This window comes from Eublepharis macularius, chromosome 4 (assembly GCF_028583425.1).
Source record: "Eublepharis macularius isolate TG4126 chromosome 4, MPM_Emac_v1.0, whole genome shotgun sequence".
NCBI classification, from domain to species: domain Eukaryota; kingdom Metazoa; phylum Chordata; class Lepidosauria; order Squamata; family Eublepharidae; genus Eublepharis; species Eublepharis macularius.
Window position 1 is genome coordinate 116,631,312 of NC_072793.1, and position 25,868 is coordinate 116,657,179.

The 25,868-nt window shown below is 45.6% G+C and overlaps 1 protein-coding gene across 2 annotated transcripts; it reads right to left on the minus strand.

The window, feature by feature from the left end:
* Positions 1 to 3,835: 3,835 nt before the first annotated feature.
* Positions 3,836 to 23,554, minus strand: WNT5A (Wnt family member 5A). 2 transcript variants are annotated; one of them, XM_054977036.1, is made up of 6 exons: positions 22,953 to 23,549; positions 17,971 to 18,104; positions 16,612 to 16,877; positions 12,386 to 12,678; positions 6,655 to 6,828; positions 3,836 to 4,548 (listed from the first exon to the last, which is right to left on the minus strand). In XM_054977036.1, exons 1-6 carry the CDS (start codon positions 22,956 to 22,958, stop codon positions 4,465 to 4,467), a joined length of 957 nt encoding a protein of 318 aa, XP_054833011.1. In that variant the 5' UTR covers positions 22,959 to 23,549; the 3' UTR covers positions 3,836 to 4,464. The 2 variants fall into 2 exon arrangements, with proteins under 2 accessions (XP_054833011.1, XP_054833010.1); XM_054977035.1 differs by having other exon boundaries at positions 3,836 to 6,828; positions 22,953 to 23,554.
* Between the last annotated feature and the right edge of the window lie 2,314 nt (positions 23,555 to 25,868).

Genomic DNA, 25,868 nt, shown 5'->3' on the forward strand with positions numbered 1-25,868 from the left:
ATATTTCAAGTTTTCCAGCTACCTACTCTGTTAGGTAGTCGTTTAACTGGATAGCATACTTGAATTTGAGACAGTTTAGGGACAATCCCATCCTTGTTTTTATGGTAAAATTAAGATCAGTTGAGTGTTTCAGGGCATGATTTTGCATAATGAACCTGGCCTGCGGCACATGTTGAGAGAACACCAACACCCACCCAATATAACACTTAAGTGCAGGAAGACACACCCAGTGTAACATACTTGGAATCATCCGTTGAAACTACATCTTGGTTTGTGGAACAAATTAGCTAACTGCTTTACAGTCCGTTCCTGTGCATGCTAAATCAGGTGAAAGGTCCACTGAATTCAATGGGTCTTGCTCTCACCTCAGTCTGCACAGGATTGTACACAGGGACAAAACTGAATTTATAAAATTTATATTATGTGTTATGGGAAGAAAAGGGTATTAATTTAAAAACAATTTAAAAGGTTTTTTCATGGCAGTCAACTCCTTAGTTAAACTCTGATATTTAAAATATTTATTTTATTTAATATATAGCAATAAACTTTTAAAATTAGCACTGCTAATAAGTTAGGATAATTTGTTAAATTCCTCTGGCACCTCTTACCAGACTTTCATATTATCTATCCTCACAATATTCTGAAATCTTATTCAACCATTGTAAATTTATGGGTTTCCATTTATTCACTTTGTGTGCAATTCAGTTTTTTTATATTTTCACCATAGTTTTCTCAGTGCGGTAGGAAGATCACCTAATATTCACCTAACATTCTCCTTCTAAGATCTTGTGGAGTTCTTCTGAAAAGGTAGCTTCCCTCAGAAAGAACATCTGTTAATTGGAATGGTGCCCTGGGGGTTCAGGGCATGCAACAGTATGTTAAATTAGTCTACCCTATCCCTGACCACCAAAGGTCAGTTGAATTCCAACATCTTGATTTCTTCTGGAAATTGTACAGGCAAAGGCGACCTGCCATACTATTACAAATGGGAATGTTTCCTATTCTTAATCAGTGATCTATAGATAAAACCTTAAAATAACATCCTTACCAAAAATGTTAGTGTAAAGAAAAGTTTAAAAAACTAGAGTACTTTGGTCAAGGTTCTATAAAAAACCAAAAGCAGATAAACTTTACTGAAACCTAAAGCCCTTCCGCCTGTAACACAGTTATTCTGCTGCTTCCAATGTATAAATTTGTTAATTTCCCTGTTATTGGAAAGAAGAATTTGAACACACTCCAGTCCCCCAGAAATGCTGACCTATACAACTAGAGGTCGGTGTTTTTGCAATAAAGAACACTGGTCAATATACAAGTGAAGAAAAACGGAACCAGATGTGAGTAATAGGACCACAGAAATTGCATTTACCCAGAAGTGCTATTTTAAAGCACACTACATGTTGATCTTCTGTTTTTGTGGCATAATACATTCTTGGCAGCCCAAGAGAGTTTCAGTACGTTAGGCAAGCCTTTTTGAAAAGGCAGCTAATCTATCAGATTTGCTGATGTGGCAAAGATTTCAGAGGCACATTCAAGAAATCAATCTGGGTAGGAACAAGTTTCTCTGCATAATTTATTGTGTTTCTGTCCAGGGGAGTCTTTGGTTCTGGGTATAGGCCATGATTTCCTCAGAAAAAAATCTTTAACCTGCAATCACACACTCTGATCATCAAAATATAAAGCTGATTCAGTGCTTAACTGCATGAGGTGCTGGGAGTTTCATGTGCAGAACACATACAGAGCACATACATTTTCACAACAGGGCAAATAGTGTTCTTGGGGCAGTTTTTGATGAGGAAAATGGCAGAAGGAAAGATTTAAAAGCCCCCTCCTCTCACACTGTGATCCCACTCATCTGGTAAATGAATTTTTAAAAAAATGTTTGGAGTTCTCAACACAGAACTCCCAGTATCCCAGTGTTAAACACTCAGGTGCACATCTTGAATAGAAAGCTTGCTTTTGAGAGTAACATCAGAAGCTAGCTCTAGAAGTCCTTTAGAGGGTGACCTTGGTTTCACTGTACCAAAGCAATTACCTTGAAATCAATAAGACTTGTAATAATCTCTGAGCCTTGCGTTACTAGAATTCTTAAAGCAGAATAAAAAGACTGATTAAATTTAGTTCCTTAAAGAAAACTTGCACTGTGAATCAGGAGTGAACTGGGGAGTGAAAGCAGCCCTGGATCAAGACAGGCCACGTGGCCCCTGCTGTGGTACAAGCCAGCAGCACAGGGCCTCTCAGCTCAGTGGGGCAGGCAATGGGCAGCATTATGTCACCCGCTATAGTGGTTAAGTAGCTGGGCTGTGAATCAGCTGGTTAAACTCCCACTACTGCCAAGGGTGGCTTTGGATAAGCCACTCCTCCCAGCCCCAGTTTCCCAGCTGCATCGTAGGGATAACAACACTGACTTTGTTCACTGCTCTGAGTGGGGCACTAATCTGTCTTGAAGAGCAGGATGTAAGAGCAGATACTGTTATTCCCCTTACTAGAATCAGTGCAGGAGGAGACACTTGGTAAGCTGACAACAATGGCCATTGCTGATGAGGAGTCCAGGCCAAGCAGCTCCTGAGGCTCAGATCTGCTTGCTCCTAGTTACTTGCGGCCCACAGAAAAACTTGCTTGTAAATTAAATGGCCAATCCATTTAAGCGAGAGCCAGTGTGGTATAGCGGTTAGAGTGTTGGACTAGGATCTGGAATCCCCACTCTGCCATAGAAGCTCACTGGGTGACCACAGGCCAGCCCACAGTTTCAGCCCAACCTACCTCACAAGACTGTTGTGAGGATAAAATAGAGGATAAGAGAATGATGTAAGCTGCTTTGAGTCCCCATTGGGAAGAAAGATGGTGTATAAACGAAGTAAATAAATAAATCTGCCTCTGCTGTGAAGTTGGATGGCCACAAACAAAAGAAACAAAACAGAAGGCTTCTTCATTGGCTTCCAGTGTCCTGAATCAATGCCACTAGTCAAGGGGCTGGAATTCTCTCCTATTCTCTGGCCTGTTCAGAACATGGCGCACACAGATGGAACTGCAGAAGGCATCATGGACAACCTTGTACTCTTAGCTAACTCTCTCTTCTAGGAATGTTCAATGACAGTTTTGAAAATCATAGCTATAGCTCCTTAGCAAGTACATCCCAAGCCACCTCTTAAGAACACGGGTAGCTTGATCAGCACTGGAGCTAATTTGCACTCTCCTCCATGCAATTAAATGAAACCCCTTTAAAAAAAAATCTTTGTGACAGTTTGGAAAATACTAATCATAGGCTTTCCCCATTCTTTCTTCCTCACTTTTGATCCTCATGGATGCCTTTTGTTCCATTTTAAAAGCATATAGCCAGCACAAGGCATAAGAAGTAGCCCATGACCATTGGGGCTGTGCCTCCAAAGCCCTTTTTGGCAGAGAAGAAATAGCACAGGGACCAAAGTCAGTTCTACCTCCTGCATCAGAAAGATTTCAGTTTTTAAACAGGCTGTGCCGGCTACTGAATCAGCAAAGGGGAACCACACATGCAGGGCCCCTTCATACACATGCATTCTCATCTAAATCCTGGGGGAGGGGGAGTTCACTATGGGAAGACTGGGAGTTTTCAAAATTCTAATGCAATTTAGCAGAAGTTCCAGGGTTATGCAAAACTCTTCACTGACACCAAGTTGTTACATCAATAAATTGCTTAGGATTGCTGTCTAAGTGATATACATACACAACTAAAAGTTCAGATTAAGAATCAGTGTAAGTGCTCCTGGTTTTTTACGTTGCTACATAGTAATTTTTTTCCCATCAGCATTGTTTGCTGCTTAACAAACCCTCTTCTAGAAGAATTAAAACCACCTCCCAATATATAACCAACATTTTATTTTTATAATCTATCTTCCATTATGGCATAAGCCCTTTTTAAAAAAACCAGTGAAATATACAAATCACACAAGATGGAAATATGTACATTAAATGTACAGAACAAAGAAGAGGACATAGTAGATTTACATAATATCTGATGAACACAAGTGAAATATTTTACATTAAATAGTATTTTAATAGCTAGGATCATTAGCCTTCCCTCTGCTCACAGAGAGTAGCTCTTATGAAAAGTAGGTGATACGATGTATTCAAAAGGATCACGGTTTTTGTATAATAAAAACCAAAAGTGACATATTCAATGAACTAGTGCTTTATTTTTTAAAAAAATGTTGACATTGATTTGCAAACACCAGGAACCATAGAGGTAAATATTTCTTTGCACAATAAATTAATAGCCATCATCATCTAAAAAATGATCATTGTGATGGGATTAACGTGGCAGCTTGTAGGCTTGTGAGAAATTAAAGCTTCTAGTACTGTAATTCTATGGTGGAAGCCAGGCATACACTCCAACCTGCTTCATTTATTGAGCAGAATGAGTTTGGGGAGTGCTGCTGGAAGCAATGAAAAAAGACAATGAGTTTGTGGCAAGTGGGAAAACAAATATATTCATTCTTCCTTTGACGGGGAAATTGGGCCACCATTTGCGTGGGAAACCTTCATACATCTGTTTCCATTATCAGCAATAATGCCCTTGTGGGAAAAGTAAGAAGGAAGATTGTTAGCAATTGTAAAGTGACGCATTATGATCCTGTACCAGCTGGCCAAATACACAACTCATACTGGAAGGTTTATACAGCAGAAGCTTTAATAACTAGGATCATATGATTCCTCTCAGCCTTCTGACAAAAACTGAAGTTAATTTGTGACAGACTGACTTTTCAATATCTCTGTGCTATGACACTTTGCAAAGAGAGGCTGGAATCGAACCTAAAGAAAAACCCTTAACAGCGTCAGCCTAAGAAGACTTTGTTAGGAGTAAGTCCCACAAATAGCCTTGAATAGAATTCTGATTGGACTTGCTTAGGATTGCTCTTTACGTGACTCATTAGATAGTAAAAAGAGCTTTGTGGGTAGACGGCAATAATATGCTTAGTCTAAACAAAGAAATTCTTCTGGTAACTTGAACAGGTTTATATTTTTTTTAAAAAATCATTGGTTTGTACTGACAACATATATGTATAAAAAGGGTTTGACATACCAGACACCAGCAGACCATAGTTTTCCCGTATATAAGTAAACTGCTCATGTATAGTCTAAGCAGTTTGTGCATAGCCGCAATATATTTCTAAAGCACTGTGCAGTTTTTTCTAAAGAACAGAGGATGATGAAGAGGCCGTTGCTGCAACGCTGCATTGAACCACTTGTTAAAACCTCAAAGTATTGCATCATCAACTCAAAGTTTCCAAAATTCCACAATGCTGTCACTCAGCTCATGTTTCAAAAGGGATCCAAGTACTCACACCACTTTTTAGAAAAGGGGAAAAATGTTTTCAAATGAAGACAACTCGGGTTTGTTTGTTTTTTTAAAGGACTTTTTGAGCACAATAGTGCAGCAGTTTCCACTCCAGTGCCGTCAACTAGTCCACACTGTGCAGAAAATTCCTCAGCTAACTCTTTGATATTCTTTGTAAGGCAGTAAAGGCGTTCTAAATGTGCATGAGATGGGCACATTCTACTCCAAGTGGAAATGTTCCAAAGTCTGCTTTGATCTATACTGTGAAGTCAAAGGCGCATGTTCTGCCCACTGGTTTTGCTAGTTGTTGGAAGCAAGAATTGGCCTTATCCCATTCCCCAAATATGTTTCCTTCTGTCCCCTGCAACTTCTGAGAAAGTGCATTATGTGTATGGTGCCAACAAGTGAGCTGGAAATTACTGTCATGTGCAGTTCTATTCATGTAATGCATTATCACAGGAATGTCAAATGTAAATGCAAAACACCACATTAAGTTGATGGGCCTTTGAATATCACCTAGTAGTTCAGGTGAAAATTTATGCAATCCATTTATTCTTGTTGCCACATGACCAGTGCTGAGGCAGCTTCCGTGCTAAGCCTTGTGGACACACCACTCAGTGTTGCATCTGACCATTTCCATACTTTTGGTCACAAACGCTAAGAAGAAACATCATGTACAGATTTGTATGTCACTGAGCCCATATGGACCATGTTCTGATCCCACCTTATCTACTGCATATGTACTGTGTTATTCATGAGATTATATGAGGATAGGTTGAATTTCCCTTTAACTAATCTATTTTTTTTTAAGTTTTAATTCTGGTTGTGTAAAATAAATATTCTCTCAGGTTCTCCCCCATTGTTTCAAAAAATATAAAACTATGCACAGTCTGAGCCGGGTGCAGCAACATTTCCCATCACTTCTCTTTGTAAAAAGATTTTTTTTAATATATAAACAAGGAAAGCAACCCATTAGGCTCTATAAATAAGAGTGGAAATAATCTTGGGACATTGACCGCTGCTGGTAGACTGGAAGAGCTCTTCCCACCCATTCCCACCTATTTGCAGACAAACTGGTCCACAATTTCTGTGCACTTCTTGCATTTCACATAGCAGCACCAATGGAACTTGCAGTGGCAGCGTTCTGTCTGCACTGTCTTGAACTGATCATAGCCGCGCCCGCAGCACATGAGTTCACAGCCATCCATGCCTTCTGAAGTCTTATTGCAGAGCCGGCCCTGCGTGCCCAGGGAGCCAGTGCTCTCATTGCGCACGCAGTAGTCAGGGCTGTGATCAATGTACACAAGGTCATGGATGGTTGGTGGATTGAAGCGGCTGTTCACCTGCACCAGCTTGCCCCGGGTGTTGAGTTTCATAGCTGCTGCACTATCATATTTCTCCTTCAGCGCATCACCAACTTTGCGGAAGTCAGCCAGCTGTAGCCAACAGGTCTTCAAACTGCAGGATCCAGACACACCGTGACATTTACAGGCCACGTCTGCCAAGCTATACACCGTCTAAAGGAGACAGAAAAAGGTCAGTATAACTGTTGCAAAATGTAACCAACATGGCCTTCCTAACAGTAAGCCATCACAATCTACAGCATGTCCTCCTCTGTCTCACTACAGTCATTTTTTTGAGGTGCACCCAGGCAAGTGTTCAATTTCAAGTGGTGTGTATTGTGAGGAACCACTGAAACTTGCTTTACCTTCTCTTGCTACCTTTAGAAATATAGACCTCTTTGCTTTAGCTCTTGGCCAATACATGGAAAATGCAGGATGCCCTACAAAAGGAGGAACTGTTGAATGGTCCACTTGTCAATGCATTTGCTTTTTTAAAAAGTTGCCTACAATAAAAGTAAGTCTTGTTTTGCATTTTCCAGTTAGTGGGAAAACTTCCCATGTAGTATATCAGTTATTTAAAATGCATTACCTTCTCTAGTCATAGGGAGAATATGTGTAATACTCATGTATAAATCAAGTCCTCTTGGTGTTCTCAGAGCTGGTATTGTCCCCACTGGAGGATGCAATAAGTTGCAGTTCATGCATGCACTGGGCAATTTTTTCCATCCCCCACCCCCAGCCATGAGCATTTGGATTAGGAAGGAGGGAAGGACACACAGTGGTACAGTACATGACTTGGCAAGCAGAAAATCCAAACTCAGTCCTTACTATCATCAATTAGAAAGATGACATGGGATGTCCCCTAACCCTGCTATAGGATAAGTGGATCTATGCTCAGAGGTAGCCCCTTATATCATCTTTAAACTTGATGAGCCCATGTGAGGAGCTGCCAAACAGAAACAGCTCACCAGATGGTGATGACCACCACTTGAATTAAAGTAGCTTCCATGTGTTGCTTCAGCATCCGCAATGAGTGAAATAGGAATGGGCAGCTGACAGATTGAAAAGATGGTCTCTGTTTCCTAACTTAATTGTTTCTGGGTCACTGGAGAAATACCCTGATCTGAAGCCTCATATGCCTTATTGCATATCCTGACTATCGGATATCCTGGCTGCCTAGTTCACATTGACCTAGATTGGCTTCCACCACTAAAATTAATGGCCAAGCTTTTGCAAACAAAGCCATTCACTACCTAGTCACTGTTAATGATCTAGGCTGCTGTGACATTCAGATCTGGTGAGCTATGGTTTATGGCTAACCAAAGTTAGCCTCCAAATAGGAATGAATACATACATATATACATACATACATTTGAATGTATATATTCCAGCATACTCACAAAAATGCATGCTGAAATAAGCTTGGTTGCTCTCAAAAAGCATTGCATAATTTCTGCCTAACTTTGACAGAACAGACTAACATGGACAGACAGCCTTTCGGAATTGTCCAAAAGGTGTTAGGTCTGTTAACTCCTGGCTGATGAAATCAAGCCTACTGATGATTCTGATTCAAAAATTTCACATTGGACTCTCCCTTAGATGTTCCTTTATTGAAAAGCCTGGCACTGTGGTGCATGCTTGTAATCTCAGGCACCAGGGAGGCTGAGGCCAGCGGATCGTGTGAGCCTGGGAGTTCTGGACTTGCATGCACCCTGTTTGGAGAGCAGATTCACACTCCAGGCTCAGCTGAGAGGAGCAGGCCAATTCTCTAAGCCTTTATTGAAGAACAGTAAATGTCAGAACAGTAACAGGGGGAGGGGGAGTTACTATTCACAGCTATGTGGCAAAGCACAGATAGCCAGCGTAATATGGAGGATAGAGTGTCAGACAGAGTATCTAGTACTGTCTCTCAGCCTAACCTACCTGACAGGGTTGTTGTGAGGATTGCATGGATAAAGGGGAACCATGTATGTTGCCCCGAAGAAAGACAAGCTAAAAATGTACCTGATACATACTGCATTTCATAGCATTTTAACCTCACTGTTCTCTCTCCCCCCTCTCTGCTATGTATGTATTCTGCCAGCTAGAAATCTGTGTTGTGCCTCTGATAAAGTGGGCTCACAAAAGCTTATGCTTCAACAACTCTGTTAGTTCTTCAAAGAGCCACTAGACTGCTTTTGTTCTTGACCTCACAATGTTGTTTCTGGGCTCTGAGATGGAAGAGGGGATCACTGCAGCATATTCCCAGTGGCCAGAGTAAAGCTGTTGACCAAGAGATAAAGAGGGACAAAGAAGACCTCTTGAGATGAGAAAGAGGATTCAGAAATGATCCCACCTGGTTGACAAAAACAACAAATGACTGTAATCCAAGCCAAAACCCTTTACGTTTTGGCTCAGCTCATGAATAAAACTGGGCTCTATTTCAAATTGCCCTAGCCCATTCCTATCCTCCAAGCTTTATTTCCTGCACCAGTGATGGACAGGGCCACAAAGCAAAGGGCTGTTCCTTGAATTTCTATTAGAGCCTAAATCCTTACTATCAGGCATTTCCCAACACAGTTTCCTGGGAAGCATAATTTGCTTGGACTTCTGGAATCTTACTTAAACTCCCAATCCCTGGCAAATTAAAATTCCCAGGGATCTTTACACTAAGAAGTATCTATTGGAAGTATCTGGGCAGGTCTAAGGAGCAGTTGCTCCTTCGAGCCGCCCTTTCCTCATTTTCTGCTAGTGGAAAGTAAATTTGTGGGAAAGAAAGAGACCCACGAAGGGGATGTTCAGTCCTTGTCACATTATTGACTATATTGGGCGTCACAATCACAACAAGGCCTGAAGTTGAGAATGGAACAATTTTTAACATGAGTGAATACAAGCATAATCTAAACTGATCCCACATTAGCTCTTTTTAGGGGAAACTCATTTTGAATTGGGATGAGAAAATGTTGCTAGCAATTAATAGTAGCCAGTGAAAGGGAGAAAAATGATGAGGAAGTTAGCTGCCTGCTGACTTTGGGGGGATTTCTGTGGTTCTGGTTTGTAATGGTAATGTGTGTGTGTGTGTGTGTGTTTTAGATGCTTCTTCTTGATCTAGTGAAAGACTGATATAAAAATACAATTTGAAAACACAATCCAGCCAAACATGCACCACAACCAAGTCCCAGTGCAATGGGACTAAGCCAAGGCAAAGGGATTTTGCGGGATTTTGCTGCAAGAAATGGGACCTGTAAGAACTCATTGGTGAAAGACGATAAAGCATCTGATTTCTTTATAAATCCCAGGAGTTGTCAATTTGCCATAGATTTTGCCCACTCAGCCCTCAACCATTTCTCAAAAAATTCTGGACATGAGAAGACCCTTTCTGATATACTGGCTCTAGGAAAAAACTCTTTATTTCCTTTGGGTCTATTTTTGTGTCCAGGAGCTGCAGAGGACTGGTCTTCCACCAAGGGAGACTCTTGAAGTTCCAATGCTGCCACAAATAATAAGTTTAAATAAATAACTTAAATAAATAAATAATAAGTTTTAAATAATAGGTATTGGTACTCTTCACTCTTAAAGAATCTCTTAGATTATTCTGGGTTCTCTATTTCCCCTTCATCTTCATCAGACAAGAAGTCACCCTCATCCCTCTCATCTAGTTCACTATTTGAAGAGGTTTCTTCCCCACAAGGTCTGTAATCGCTCCCTCTTTTCATGCTGATGGACTCCTTTTGAGCCACTTTGCTGGGCTGTTGGGCTTTTTTGTCCTTTCCTCTCTGTCTTTGTGGGGAGGCAGAGGAGGAAGCGCCAGAATGGGCTCTGTTTGCTTTAAAACCTCCTCCTTGGCAGAAGTTATAAAATTTTGCTGGATTGCGCCTCTAAACTGGGATTCAGAATGGCACAATTTAGGTAATCTTGTGTGTATGCTTTTTCCTCCAAAGTTTACCTTTCAAAAATATCCCTCTTGAACCCTCTAATCTTCTCTCTAACCTCTAAATTAAAAAAAACAACAACAGGGCTTAATCCAACCACATTCAGTCATTTAAATGTTACTGATTTCATCTGAAGAGATTAAAGCAGACATTTATATTTGCTCCCATTGAAATAAATGGCTGTTAAAAGCATCTAATATTGGTTAACCTGCACTCTTCGCTGTGTGTGTGTGGGGGGGGGGGGGTTAGGCAGAACAGCTGTTCAAGGGAAGCACTAAGAAGGGGGATGTTACGCATGCTCTGATGGCAATTCCCCTTTGAACTGACCTCTTATGTAATTCCAGATTTTTTAAAAATCTCAAGTGCAGTTAAAGAGCAGTTGTGTGGGATGGGAGTTATAGGTGAAACATTCCAAAGAGAAATGGGTGTGTGTGCAGCCTCTAGACTCCAATCAGAGTAGCCCTTTGAATTTATCTTTCTAACTTGCTATGAATAAATCATTATTGATTAGACATACGATTGATTGGCCTGCCAATACTTGTCTTGGAGATCAGAATTTTCTTTTCTCTTCATCCTCTGAGAAAGGTAGCAGCACCAACTGCATACTTTCCACCCAGATTTCTCTTCCACACCAATCTTCATGCACAGCAGAAAAACTCCAACCAAGCTAGAACCCCCCCCCCCCCCCCCCCCGCAACACCTCTAGGTGAGGGACAAGCCTATATCCCAATATCCTCTTTGTAATGTTTTGGCAAAGAGACCTTGATAATTTACCTGGTATAAATAGACATGAGTCAATGTTGACACAGCCCCCCAAATCCTGGGGTCTGACACATTAGGTGAATGCTAAATGCCACTTCCACCCTGCATTAAAAGGAGGAAGGTGGGTTCAAACTTTGCCAAATGGCACAGGAGGAAGGGAGCTCAAAGGGGGTGGGGGAACAAGGAACCACTGGAAGGCTATGTAGGCAACTGTGAAAAGTCATTTTTCTTCTGTTGAGCAGAAAATTGGCCTTTCCATTGCTTTCAGATGCCTTCTTCTCACATTTAAATGCTATTAATTTTCAATTATCCTTCATCCTAATTCACCTTGAAACATGAGTGTAAAAAGTCTCCAACCGACTACTCGCTGGCACCGTCAGTTCTAGGAAAATAATGACTTTGGCTCTTTCATTTCAGAGCAATAAAAAGAAGTTTACACTCGTCCGTTTGAAAGATTTTGAAGATTAAAAAAGCCATAAAAACCAAACTTCCACCACAGAAGAACATGTTTTCTAATAATAAAGCAAAGGGACTTTTTTTCACAGCTTCACAAGGAAGAAGGAAAATAGCCCCCATGCAAAAAGGTTTCACTCCAGGAATCACGGTGCTTCGTTGTTCCTCTCCAAAGAAAACTGCATTGGTTGGAAACATAAACCAATAAAATCCTGTTCTGCATAAAATTCGCTGTGACTTTGACAATTTTACTAGAACATCCTGAGGGGGAAAGATGTACTCGGAGCTTTGTGGAGGAAGGCAACTAGCCAATTGCCCTTGTATTGCCACTCAACTCACAAGCTCTTTCTCCTCCTTCCATTGCCTCCCTCTCTCATTTGAACTGAAAGACATTTCTCTTCTGCATCTAAAGAGAAGTATTGTACATTTCTGATCTCAGCCATCAAGGCTCACAGGAAAATAATTGCAACGAAAATGCATCTTGCAAAGTCCACAGGCACATATTTCAGAAATATATTCAGTAAACCAAATGGTGCTTGGAAACCACATTTCCAATATTAATATAAGAGAAAACTGCAGAAAAAAAATTATCTTTGACTACTTACTCTTCTCCCTGCCTCATTGTTATGTAGGTTCATCAAGATCCTAGAACTCTCGTAAGATCCTTTCTGATATATTCTCTCTCGCTCACGGGCATCCACAAATTCCTTGGCAAAGCGATAGCCATAGTCAATGTTGTCCCCACAGCCACCCCACAGCCAGTCCCGAGGTAAATCTTTCGGTCGGGCAGCCCTGCTGCAACCACAGGAAGAGAGCTCCCCCTCTCGGCAGGCCCGGCTCATTGCATTTACCACTCCAGCAGCACTGACAGCATAAGTGAAGGCAGTCTCCCTGCTGCCTGCAAGGGAAAAAATATACTATTCAGTAAAGGGCAAGAGATCACTATGCATTGCATTATGAGCCCCCCTACCCCCACCTTCAAAACCAATGATTAATGTACTTTTTTTTAAAGTAAATTGTAACAAAGGAACAAGGTACCATATTTAACCATGATTTTTGATATTAGACAAAGTGCAGACTGGAGAAACCACATAAAAACACTTTTATTTGGGACACTGGTTTTGAAAACAGCTGCTCAAAGAATTTTTTCTATATCAAAGTAAGCTAATTACTCTAATAAGAAAATATCATGTACTTTATATATATTTATTTGTTGGTTTTAAGTAGCTTTTAATAGATTTTTTAAAATAAACCTATTATGGTAGTTTTTACAGGACAGCATGAAAGGAAATTCATTTCTTAAAACATTACCTCATCCCCACTTTACCCAGATAGAATTCAGCTAGTCAAACTTCACTTGATAGGAAAAGACAGTGCAACATTAACAGCTGTAATACATTTTGCCAAAGTCGAAGTTTGCTTCTAGTCTACTGGAAACTCGCATTTCCAGTTCTTCAGAAAAGAAGCCAAAATTATGGTCCCAGTCCTCACACCCCTTCACAGCAGGAATTCCCAAACGACCAAGGAATTGGGCCTAAGCTATTTTTGAAAGTTAACCCTCAAGAGGTTCTCCCTGGGATACTCCACAAGGTTTAAAAGCCAGCAAGTTTTACAGTCATGTTCCTGAGAGATATTTCATACCAAGAATCCGGGGTTTTAGATAATTATAAATATTAACTCATTCCAAAAAACAAACCAGTCAACTTCAGAAAAGCATTGCTCCGACAAGCTGTTCTATGAAATGAAACTAAAAGCCACAGACCTCTTTTAAGAGGATCAGACACTGAGAGTTGCACACCAAAGTCCATATCTGAAAATACACCAATATCCAAGAGATGCTCCATATCATTCCAAGTCCTCCAACCCCTGAATAACGTATCTGTGGGCTACTTATTCTTTTTAAAAAGTGATGGGAACTATTTGTTATATCTTTAAAGGAGACTCAAATAACCCTGTATTATGCACGTTATGGAAAAACTCCACTAGAATGGTAATGAGATTCGCAAGTTTTGCCTTTCTCTAATCTACTTTTCCATATATTCTAGAAGAATGCTGGATTCTTTTAAAATGTGAATAAAGGCAAACTGTTAGAAAATGAGCAGATTTATAAAGGGAAACAACAGGTAGAAGAAAGCTGATTTGCTGGAGTGAGAGCAGGAATAATTTGAGCAAGTTTTATCCTGTGCCATGAAACTCACTTTCATACACTGGAAGAGCATGTTTAAGGCAAGTTTCATCATCCTTGACATTATCAAAAGTCTTGTGGCCAGCAGAATGTTTGCTGGTTTAGAACTGCCTGGCTTAGAAGAGCATAAACATGCTTTCCCTATATCATCAAAAAGAATTTTATTGTAATTTTTGTGTCCATTTCCAAAGGAATAAAAAGAAATACTTCCCCACAGAGATGCAATTTTACCTTTCCCCAAAGGGAATTTGGGCTGCCATCCTGAACAGAGTTAGGCCATTAACATCCAGGAGCATCAATGGGATTTAAGCAGCCTGCCTGTATGCAGGAGTGCAGTATTGGTTTTTAACAAGCTGCAAGAATTTACTCAAAACTGCATCCAGATTCAAAGTCATATTTTCATAGACAAACTCTCCAAACCCGCAGCACAGATTCCACTATTATAGCCAAGGCAGTAGAACTGTTCTACCCTCAGGAGGCCCGATTACAGATTTATTTTTTTAAGCATTGCATTGTTGCAGTTTATTGCTCTCTCTCCCTCCAACAACACACTTACTTCCCTCCTATTATGTAACTAATTTTCCAGTATCATTCAAAAGCAAGGAAGCGGCACATTTTGTTGAAGCCAGTGATGCTGTGGTACTGAAGTTCATGCCAAAGGTTGCACTGACTTTCACCAATCAGGATTACAACTCAAAGGGATTACCTGTTTCTGGGAATAGGTACAAAGATTCAGTTCTCCACTAATGCTTGTTCCTTATAGGCACCCCAACAATGTTTTAATTTGTTTAATTTGTTAAATTCAGCAACAGTGCATTCTTTTTTAAGAACTGTGAAAATTAGTTATTGACCTTTGAACAACAGCCTTATGTTGTTGACATAATACATCAATAATATGTCAACATAATATAATTGACATAATATGTCAATTTCTAGGATTTATATCAAGCCCATCAGTCCTTACAATTTATATCATTTCTATTAACAATGGGGGGGGGGAAATCCTTGAAGGTCCAGGGTCTGATTGGCACTATCTTCCATCAAAGCTGAACTCACCAGTGGATTTATATCAATTAGTGGCATGTATAAGCAAGAGACAGGGGTTTGGTAGAAATCTTGTCCCCCTTTCAAGACAAACAGCAATCAATCAAACAGGAAAACAGGTCCTATTATGAAACAATAACATATACTAATTCTCAATGAATATATACTTTTCAGAACCTTGAAGAGCTAGATAACACATTAAACTCATTTCTATTTTCAATTAATTTAAGTGGCTAATAAACCCCTAAATCAAGTAAAACAAATGAAGATGTGTTAAAGGTAGGAAGTAAAAGCCTGAAATGATTTCTAATATTTCCACAGCCCTGGGTTTTACCATGGCAATTCTCACATCAGACTGCCACTTCAATATCCTTGCACTTAGCTAAACAGTGAGAAGGGAAGGTCTATGAGAAGCTGCTAGCATTGTCGGAAGCTGGTGTTTAAGATGTCAATCATGTGATGCCTCTGCCATTCGATGTTTTTGGTTTTCAGAATAGGCCAGTGGAGACCTCGATACATACTGTAAGTTCCACAGCAACTGTTACAGAAGACTGCAGGAGAATCCTCAAGAGGCCAGTGTTTCCACTTAGTGCATTTTTAAAAAATGCATGGAAAAAGCTTAATCTGAGATTCTGTAAAGCTTATTTTTACATAAAATTAACTTCTAGAGTCAATGTGACTTAACAGCATCGCTTCAAGCAATGCAGAAGCCTACTCAATTCATAAATGAAGTTACCTTTAATCTAATTGTAACCTCATTCCAATCCTTTCCTATCCTGTTTCAAAAAGAAGAGTTCAGAATTAGATTTAGTTGTTAGCATTCTGAACTGCTACTATTCCCAAGTTATGAGCTGTTCTTTTTTCAGAAGTTGTTAGAACAGAGCGAATTACAGGTTTGAAAGTAGGGATATTATTATAACTGGAGAGCAACTCTTCGAGATCACAGTGATCAACATGCAGCCTTTGAGCCCAATATTTGACTGAAGGGATCTGAGGAATAAGTCCTTAAATTGTATGAGGGGCAGTGTTTGTGCTGACATGAACTTTCCAACACGAGTCAGAACACAAGGATAGGAAAGATCCTTATGATAGTGTTTTTAATTGGCAGTAATAATTACTTAGAGGCATGCAACCACCTACATACTCACTTAGCTTTGGGAAAAAATGCACTGGTTGCAAGTGCCAACGTATTTGACTGCCAAATTGAAATCTCTCTTTCACAGAGCAAAAGTATTTGGGTAAACACTCCATGCAAATGAACTAGACATAAAAAATAATCATTTGGAAGATACTGATGTACAGTACACTGGAGGCAAACCCAATTGTTATACGGTTTTGGTATCCCAGACATAAAAATGACCCTGTGTTGGCCAAATGCTACTCCTTATATTTCTCTCCCTACATTAAGCCAAGCAGAGAAGTGGAGAATTCCCTTTCCACATCACCAGCTGGCTCCCATTGCTGCTGGAGACCATCACTAGCTGAAGGCAGCAAAGCTTTACCTTTCTTGCCAGGTTTCAATGGCGCATAAGAAACCTGGCAAGATCTTTTAACACAGAACATTAAATAAATACTGCACACATCCTCCAAGGCACTTCCTACCTATCTGCATGACTCTGCCAAAAACAGAGTTATTATCCACAGTGCTACAATTCCATCTTCTGTGGCGGAACTGATACTGGCATTCCTTAATCCCCGTCTTTGCTCCCTCTCCAATGTATTGCATGTGGTCTTGGTACAAGTGGCAGAGTTTCTTCTGTCCTTGAGAAAGCCCTGCCAGCTGGCTGCACAATGGCTGGGCTCCGATTATGTAGACCTCTGGCATCTGAACAGGGTTCATAGGATTCATGTGGTTCATACCCAGAGACCTGCATAAAGAGAGAATTATATTTTAAAAAGCAAAGCCTCAAATGCAGTTCATGGATTCTGTGAACATGAAACAATGTGGAACTCAGGCTGAAATATGGCTTATGGATTCTGCAAATGTGGGATTCAGCCTTAAAGACATTTACTTGGAAGTAAACTCTTGGTGTGTTGGGGACAGCAGCCAAAATGTGGAGTGCGGGGGGGGGGGGTTGTATTCAGTTTTGCTTAATGGTTGGAGAGTTAAAGCAAATCACATGCATGGAGTTAATGAAACAAACATCAAATTATGTCGCTATCTAAATGCACATTTGCCTCTCTCCAGCACATCATCTTCCAAAGCTCCAGGTTATGCATGATACCTTCATATTTTTATTTTTAGAAGATACAAAATGATCCCCCACAACTCTGTAGATCAAGTCAGGTAGAAAATACTTCTATATAATATACAACAAAAATTAAAACTTGTACCAGTGTCTTGAGAACTGACCTCAATATCTAAAGAGGGGAGCTCTGACTCTCAAAGGTTTATGCCCTGAAAATCTTGTTGGCATCTAAGGTGCCATTCACCTCAAACAGTTCACTAACTATTGATAAAAACTGAAAACTTACTATGCAATTGAAATGTGCTGAAACAGAATCTCTAAATAAAGTGATTGTCAGAAAAGGCTGACATTTCAAATGCACAACCAAGAATCCTACATGTGAATCTAGAGTTTAATTCCCCCCCCCCAAAAAAAACAACTCTTCTATCAAAAAGATTTTTAAAAGGAAAAGAAAGCTTATGATTTACTTAATTCTTAGTTTCTTCAGTTCTAAGTTTAAGAATATTATAACAATCACAAACTATATTTTCTTTCTCCTGAATTCATACTATATAAGGGAGAATGGTTTTAAAGGACTATATAAACATGTTTCCTTCTAAAGGAACAGGAGGAATATGTGGATTCCTAGACAGAGATCCGATGGCTGAAGTTTTTGCAAGACCAACTAAGGCCTTGCCCATCTTACATTTCTTTCCTCTTACAGAGTTTCATAAAGGAGGTTTGGTTGATCCCTGTGAAGATGATGGGGGCTATATATTAAAGCAGAGCTTACCACCAAGAGCTGGCTTCTATCGCCACTTGGAGAAGCGAAGAGAAGATGGCCAGACCCAAGAAGAAGGACTTGGTCCTCATTGCCATGCCCAGCGTCCACCAAGCTCCACCTTGGGCTGAGGCTACCATGGACTTCTAGAAGGGAGAAAAGGCGCAGACCTTTAGATCTTCAACGTGGCCCAACCAATCCCGGCTGCTTTGGGAGGCAGCTACCCTTTTCCCGGGTAACAGCAGCAGCGGAGATGGTGGGGCTTCTAAGGTATTCACTTCCCCAGCCCACCAGGCAAGCTCAGCGTCTGCAAACCCCCGCAGCAGCTTGCAGCCCGAGGGAAGGCTCAGCTGCATGACCCCCCCCCCCCCGCCGCCGTCCCTGCCGCCACCATCCCGGTCCCTAACTAAGAAAGCCATCCGGACACCTTCTTGCCGGCCGCGGGAAGAGCAACAAGTGGAGCAGGGAGCCGATGCTCGGGGCGGCAGCGGGCGTGTTCGAGGGTGGGAAAGCACAGAGAGAGAGAGAGAGACGGGGCGCTCAGCTCCGAATTAGCAACGCATCCATCCCACCCCCGCAATAATTACGGGATCCGCTTCCAGATGGGAATCATCGACAGGTATCTCGCACGGGAAGGCGTTTGCGAGGCACGTTTTTCGCTGCCGGCGACCTGCCTCGCTCCTCCCCAGCTCAGCTCATAAACTTCCCAAGTTCTTCCTCCCGCCCGCCGGAGGAGACGAGAGCCCTGGCTCGGGGACAAGCCAAGCCTGCCTGCGACGCGCACTTGCCCCCCGCGGCTGCCCCACCGGGACGGCGGAGAGGGGGCGGGGCCGTCTGGATGGGCCGGAGCCTCGCCCAAGCTTCGGGGGCGTCCGGAGTGGCCCAGCGAAGCGGCCCGGAACGAAGCAGACCCCCCACCCCGTCCTGGAGGGCGGGGGACGACGCTGGAAGAGGCTCCGTTCCTCGGCCATCTCTGCGCGAAGCGCTTCGGGTTTGCGCTCCTCGGCTGCACAGGTCTGGGAGGGGGGCAAAAGGAGGCTTTCCCAGAGCAGTACGGGGAGGGGCGGCTCCCCCCCCCCCAAGAAGGGGCGCGGGAAACGAACACGGAGAAGAAACAGCCCAACGCGCGCCCCGTCCCCTCCCCAGACACCCTTGTTCTCGCTGAAAACGTTGCCACCGAAAGGCCGTATGCTCAAGCCGGCCTCGCAGTCCTTAGTAATCTTCTAATCTAACTCCAGTGACTCGCTCCGGAGTCCAAGCCCTCCCCGAGCTCCAGCTCCAGGCTATTTTGGACGCTGGTGTGTGGGGAATCCTGGCGGAGAGAGCCACTGGCCTTACTGGGCAGGAGCCCCGCGGAAGCCCGTGAACGGAGCTACTCCAGATGTGCAGAGGCCGTTAAAATCGCACAGCACCGCAGTAAACTATTTTCGTTCGGCATCCTTTCACCCTTCTCCGGGGTTGTTTCGTTCGGTGGGAACGAATGTTCTCCAGCTGGCCTAAGTGTGTTTATTCCCAGCGTCCCGCTCTGATTCCGGAGGTCTAGTCCGTAGAACCGAGCAGTTCGGGTCGGAACAGACTAAGCAAGGCGTTTAAGTCCCTAGCGCAGTGCACAGGACGCGGGTGATTTCGAGCTGCAACCCAGAGAGGGATTTGTAGCCAAACCCTTCGCCAGTTCTATTGGGTCCCATGACTGACAAGTCCACCTACCTAAATGTTTCGGTCTTGGATTCTCTGGCATGCCTGAAACTGAACAGGCCGATGTCCGAGGCCCTCTCATAACGACGGGAACAAAGAGGTCCCCCGTCCCGTCCCCCCCCCCGTCCCCCCGCCATTCCACGCCGGCTCTTAACCGAATCGAAGCAGCTCCTGCATGGGCTTCCACTTCCTCCGGCCCCCTTGAGGGCCACTGGCTGCCGAAGGCGGTTCGGGCGCTTGAGCCTATTTCATGTCGGCGGCTAAAGCGACGGGCGACTCCGAGGGCTTCTTTGGCTTTCTGCTCGGCGCAACCGGCCAAACTCAAATGCGCCTCGGTTTAACCAGCTTGTGGATTGCTATAACAAGTCAGCTTCTACGTTCACCTCGTTTGTCTTCGAGGTGGGCATTCGGACGCTGCAAATCTCCGTTTGCCTTGGCGATCGCCGACGTGTGGAAGGAAAAACGGAGGGGGCGCTTTTTGAAAAAGCGACAGGCCCTCACAGGGGCAACTGAGGATGGCCAGACTTTGCCGGCTAACCCCTGGGGTGCCTGTGGTGCCCAGTCAAGAATACTCTCTGCTGGGGTCGGAGGATACCTGGCCCTGGAATGTTCCCGGCCAGATTTGGTCCTGGCCCGAAGGGATCGCGCTGGCTACGCTTTAGTTTTTAAAACCACTCACCCGGAACACAGATTTTCCCCACCACCCCAAACCAGCCACTTTCTCCCACGCAGCAGCCTCCCTCCCCAAGACAGCGCTACACAAAGCAGCAGGACTTCGGGCCAAGACCGAGAGTTTGCGAGTCTCTCTGATGGGTCGCTGAGGTCCAACTTGGCTCCCCTTCTCAGGCCAGAGGACTGTGGAGAATGCATGCTTTACCAAGCCCACCAAGGGCCTCCTGACTAGGAAGCCCATGTGCCCCGCAGAAGGTATGAAGGAGAGACAGGAAGGTGCGTAACCAGAAGTGTGGGCTTGACTGCAGGTTCCAGGCGCCCCTTTGCCACCGAGTCTCTGCGTGGCCTCGGGCATGTCTCCTGCTCCTACGTCAGTTCTCCAGCCGCATTACGAGACCTACCACTGGGGGTTTGGGGAGGATGAGCGATGCGGAACCCACCAAGAAAGCGGCTCTGGGATGGCTCCTAGGGCGCCGAGTGCAGCACCTCATCTGGGAAGCAAGCCATCCGGGTTCTCCGGGGACAGCATAACCGAAGTCTGCGGGGCCAAGGAGGGGAATCTAATAGACCTGCTCTTGACGTGGTCCAACCCGCGTTTGGTGCGGGTGAGGCCAGATTCTGCACAGAGGAAGTGTTTTGGTGGGGCGACGCGCCGTCTGGGCACCCGAGAGGCTCCAGCGCATCCTCCCGCTACAACCGTGACCTCAGCAAGACTGTCCAAGTTCAGGAGTCTGTCCACGCAGACTGAAACAAGAAGACTGGATGATACGGCTGGAAGAGAGCGATCCTCCAACAAGAGAAGTTGTGCTCTCTCTTGCTGCTCTGAAAAACTGACCGGGACGGTTCAACATGGAACCTTAGGCTGCGAGAACGTAGAACTTTTAGCTGGATCCATGCTGGCTTTGTCTTTCCAATAAAAGCTATTTTAAAAGGTCGTCTTTAGAGAAAAGAGGTTTTTTAAAAAAAAAATCTGGCAAAGACAATTCTCTTACCGCGATCGCGCGCCCCTCCTTTTTAAAGTGGCTCATTAGAAGGGAAAATGTAACCGCTAGAGAAAGTTTTTTTGCAAGGAGGGAGGAAGCGGCAAGTCAGCCAAGGCTGTGGCCATTCCACCAACAGGGGGCAGCCGCAACCACGAAACGCCGAGATGCTGCGGAGACCCCCGCCGTCATTTCTTCAACTCCCCCTTTTTAAAAAACTATTTCTAAATCAACCTAAACGAGAGAGCCCCCCCCCCCGGAAAGTATGGCAACAATGATTGTTTTTTAGCCATCAGAAAGCGTCTCAAGACTGTCTAGAGACCGCTGGAACTCGCCGCTCTCAAGCTAGTCGGTACGGACGAAACCATTTTCATCGTCGCCGTGAGCCCCTTTTGAAAGGCGGCCGGGTCCTTCGCAGAGCGCTGAAAATGAACTCTTTTACAGATCGGCCCCCTCCCCACCAGCCAGGGTGGCTTCCTCACCCCCGACCCTGGGTGGTTTTTCCTTCTCTTAAAAAACACTCACACACAGGGGGTCTGGAAAGCCTGTTAGGGCATCTGGTTTTATGGTCGCTGTTTAAGACTGGCTCTGCCCTGGGTAAGTAAGGAGGCATGCAGGCTGCGAGAGCCCCCTCGGCTCTGGTGGGTTGTAAAACGCAGGAACAATCGCAGAGCCTGGCCGGCTGGGCAGTTTTCGAGCCAATGTTTGGCCACGGGCGATCCCGCCACCTTCCCCTGGAGCTGGGGGGGGGGGGGAGAAAGGAGGACAAAGTACTGCCAGCTTTTATGGGCTTCAGTTTAGCAACAAGGAAATCCACTCATATACCCCCCGGAGGGGGAGAGGAAAGGGAGGGGGATTTCTGCGACTCTGTCCCCTCGCTCCCAAACTGAAATAAAACCACGTTTCGCTACCTCCCCACAAAGAGATAACTTTCTGGGTGAAACTGAACTCTTGCTGACCCCGCGACTGTAACTAATTTAGCATACAATTGACAATTAAAAACAAACACGCCGCCTCTTCAACATGGAGCCCTAAGAGCATCAAAGAGGGTCCTGGGAGGGGGGCGAGATAAGCCCTTTGCCTCCCCCAGGACAAGCGGCGTCCTTTCTAGCGGCAAAGCCACCATATGCAGAAGCGGAGAAACAAATTTCGAGGAACTGGGAGGGGGGGGGAGAGAAGCCCGTCCAGGTTTTGCTCTGGCCCGCTGCCAACTGCTCTTAAAGGTACAGGCCTCCGCGGCAGCCAGGCCCCGTCTCTTCTTCAGGCGCCCCGTGCAGAGCGCTGCAAAGGTGTCTCAGAAAGGGAGTCAGCCCGAAGGGGAGAGGGAGCTGTACAGACGTGAAAAGGACAAAGAGATATTCCGGGGGAAATCGAGCCTAATGCTCCCTCCAACGGGGCAGGAGAGTCTAAGTGCTTCGGAGCAACAGGTTTGCAGAAGACCGTGAAGGGGTACAAAGCGATGTTAAAAAGCCCCTCGCGTCAGTTTCTCCTTCCCCAACTAGGAGTAGAAGTCTGAAGCCGCCCCCCTCCGCTCCTTTCCCCGATTAGCGCGTTTCCAAGCTCGCTCTTCCCAGTCGCTTTCGCTTCGTCCCAAAGTCTGGCGGAACGAGCGGCTTTCCAGCATTCCCACTCCTGAGTAATACTCACCTCCATTGTTGGGCAGGGGGGACGGAGGAGGGGGAGCGAATCAGGAAGCCAAGTCGACCCTCGCAGCCAAGTAATCCAACCGAGAATGCCCAAAGCCCGGACCGCCGCAGAATCCTCCGCGGCAGAGCTCGGCAGCCAGGCGGGGCGGCGGGGAAGAGGGGCGGCCAGGCCGGCAGCTCCGGCGACGGGACAAGGAAGCCTCCTTTGCAAGGTCCATCCGCGGTCGCGACGAGGCGGCGGGACCGGGCGGGCGGCTTCCAGCTCACTCCAGCCCAGGTGCTCGCGTAGCTGCCGCCGCCGCAGCCAGCGCGGGGCTCGAGGTTCCCGGGCGCGCCCGCAGGCTTGCCCTGTCGCTCGCCGCCCGCCTACCCGCTGCCGCCAGGCGCTCTGGGCTGCAGAGCCGTGCCCAGGCGGAGTCCCTCCATTGCGAGCGAGAGAGCGAAGGCGGCGGTGCGGGGAGGGGACGCGAGGCGAGCTGCTCCGGACTCGCGACGGGAGCGGCGGCTTCAGCGGCTGCGCCGGTCCATCTTCGGCAGCGGCACTTCCCCCGCGAGGGCCGGCGACATGGTGTGCGGAGCGGCGCAGGGTGGCGGGCCCCTCCTCGGGCGCCGGTGCGCTGCTGCCCTCCTCGCTCCGTCCAAGTGGAAGAAAAGTTGCAGCGCCTGCGAGTCGACAGCCTCCAAGGCGGGCGGGGGGAGCGGGATCCTGGGGGCGGCGCGCATGCGCCAGCTTCGGCCTATGGCAACCCGGAGCGAGCTTTTGAGCAGGACCTCCGGCGGCAGCCGCGGCAGGCAGGCAGGCAGGCGGGAGCGGGCGCTCCTTCCCCGGCCCGCCCCGGTGGCATCCAGAGGACTCCAAAGGGAGTGGCCTGCTGCGCGAGAGTTAGTCCGGGGTAGCTGCCCTCCCGCCGGCATCTGACAGACACACATACTCACACACATCCGCCAAGGGGAGGCTCCTTTCGCTCGCGTTGTAATCCTGGACCGTTTGTGACCGTCTCTAATGCGGCTTAGAAACGCTGTCCGATGCCACCTTACATTGAGAGTTCATTGTCTCGGTGGTTTTGTTTATATAGTTAGATGAGCTGTTTTTTTTAAAAAAAATAATATGAATACTATTCTATGACGTTCTTTTGTTTCTTAAACTGCTGCGTAATGCTCCTGGCAGGAAAGCAGTCAAAAGACCTACGATTAGCCCCGGTCTACAACATGGGGTCGCTTTTACGCTGTATCACCTTTAAAAATATTAAGATATGCTTGGAAAAATTTTAGTCGAGGTCGAAGTCAGGTATGGGCTGAAGAACTTAATGAGATCGTTGAGTTTCGGATCTCAAGTTTAGCTGCCCGCATACGAGCTGGTAGCGACCGCGGTGCCTTCGAACATGAGGGTGGCCCTTTCCCCTCGGGAATCAATAACCGCAGCACAGGCAGCGTGCCTGGCTTCCACAGCTCGACCTTCGTGGCGGCGTGCAAGACATCGAAGCCCGCGCATGGGGCTGTGGGCAGGCAAGTGGGGCAGGCAGGAGCAACCAGGGGCAGGGTTTTCAAGTACTGGCCGTCCAACTGCTGGTGATATAGCACAGATCGGCAAAATCCTAAAATCCGGATTAACTTGAACTGGTGTGATTCTCTTTAGGATCGCAATGGAGGAAGCTCACGAGCGCGCATTGCACAGGTGGCAACGACCGCTTCTTTAGCATCTCTTGAATGGTGGTGACACTGATTCGCAGATCAATCGAATGCGTGACTTATACGTGCCCAATCCCACCCTGGTTCCCTCCCCTCCGAATCTACTTTACAAGGAGAGCAGAAGATCCTGCATCGCTCTTGCCTTGCCCCATGGCCAGATTCCTCTTTTTAGAAGAAGTGTGCCTTCTTTAAACCTGCTTTTACCCGATCTGCGTGTTGAAGACTAGCATGCAAGGCCGTAATCCAGCCAGATCCCAAGTGTGTTTGTTCAGAAACGTAATCCACTGATTTCACTGCGACTAGCGATTTCAGCGCGTTTGCCCTGCTCAGTAAACCGCATAGGGTAAGGATAGCGTTGATGATAGATCTCATTGGCTAGTGAAGGGGGACCAAATGTTTATGAAAGCCATACCCAGGATCTAAGACTTGGGGGGGGGGGATGTTACGATGCGTTTAGGCATAGCTGAATGAGTAGATCAGCTCACCAACACGGTAACTCTGTTTGGTAGCATTATTTATTTGCCCCTCCACCTTTCGAGGCCCTCAGAGCCAGTAGCAATGTATTGACAAAGACCGCAAAGTTCATTAAAGGCTCCAGTCCTACCTTGCCTAGGATTTCCCAAATTTCTCTCTCCTCGCCTAGATGACTGTGAGACAGATTCGGGCGACAAAAGCCCTGCCCACCATTTCAGAGCCTCGAAAGGGGGGCAACATCCACCTCCTTCCCATTCCAGAGCCCAAGTGAGTTCAAGGGCAAACGGCCCCACCAAGTGCTCCATCAAAGGCGGAGCTCAAACTTTGACTAAATTTGCAGAATAGCTCCAGGCTACATCCAGACACTTGGGCTACGCTAAGGGGCTTTACCAGAAAGTAAACCCCCACTGATCGGGGTTTACTTCCGAGTAAATGTACACAGGATCGCGAGCGGCACAAAACTCCCTTCCCAAACGTTCAACCCCTTTGGGGATTGCAGCCGGATGCACTTCTAGGTGGGAATGAAGTCCCTGCCCAAGTCTGCCTTCCGAGGGGCGACGCCAGCGGCTGAGCGCAGGCTCCCTTCTCGGCGGCGCCTTTCCCTGGTCAGTCTGGCGGCTTGAGCTAGGCGGGATCCGGATGGAAAGGGGGGCTGCCTTTGTTCTTCCCCGCCCCGGCCTGGGGCGGAGGCACCGGAGAGCAGGCAGGCGCCGCCGCCCTTGGCCCCTGAAGGGGAAGCCCACCGGCGGCCAGA

What these genes read in the sequence shown, in the direction of transcription:
- WNT5A (XM_054977035.1), bottom strand. An exon ending in ATAGAAGCCAGCTCTTGGTG is followed by an intron (nt 16,878 to 17,970) that starts GTAAGCTCTGCT and finishes CTCTTTATGCAG; the next exon opens with GTCTCTGGGTATGAACCACA. An exon ending in TGGCAGAGTCATGCAGATAG is followed by an intron (nt 12,679 to 16,611) that starts GTAGGAAGTGCC and finishes TTTCCCTTGCAG; the next exon opens with GCAGCAGGGAGACTGCCTTC.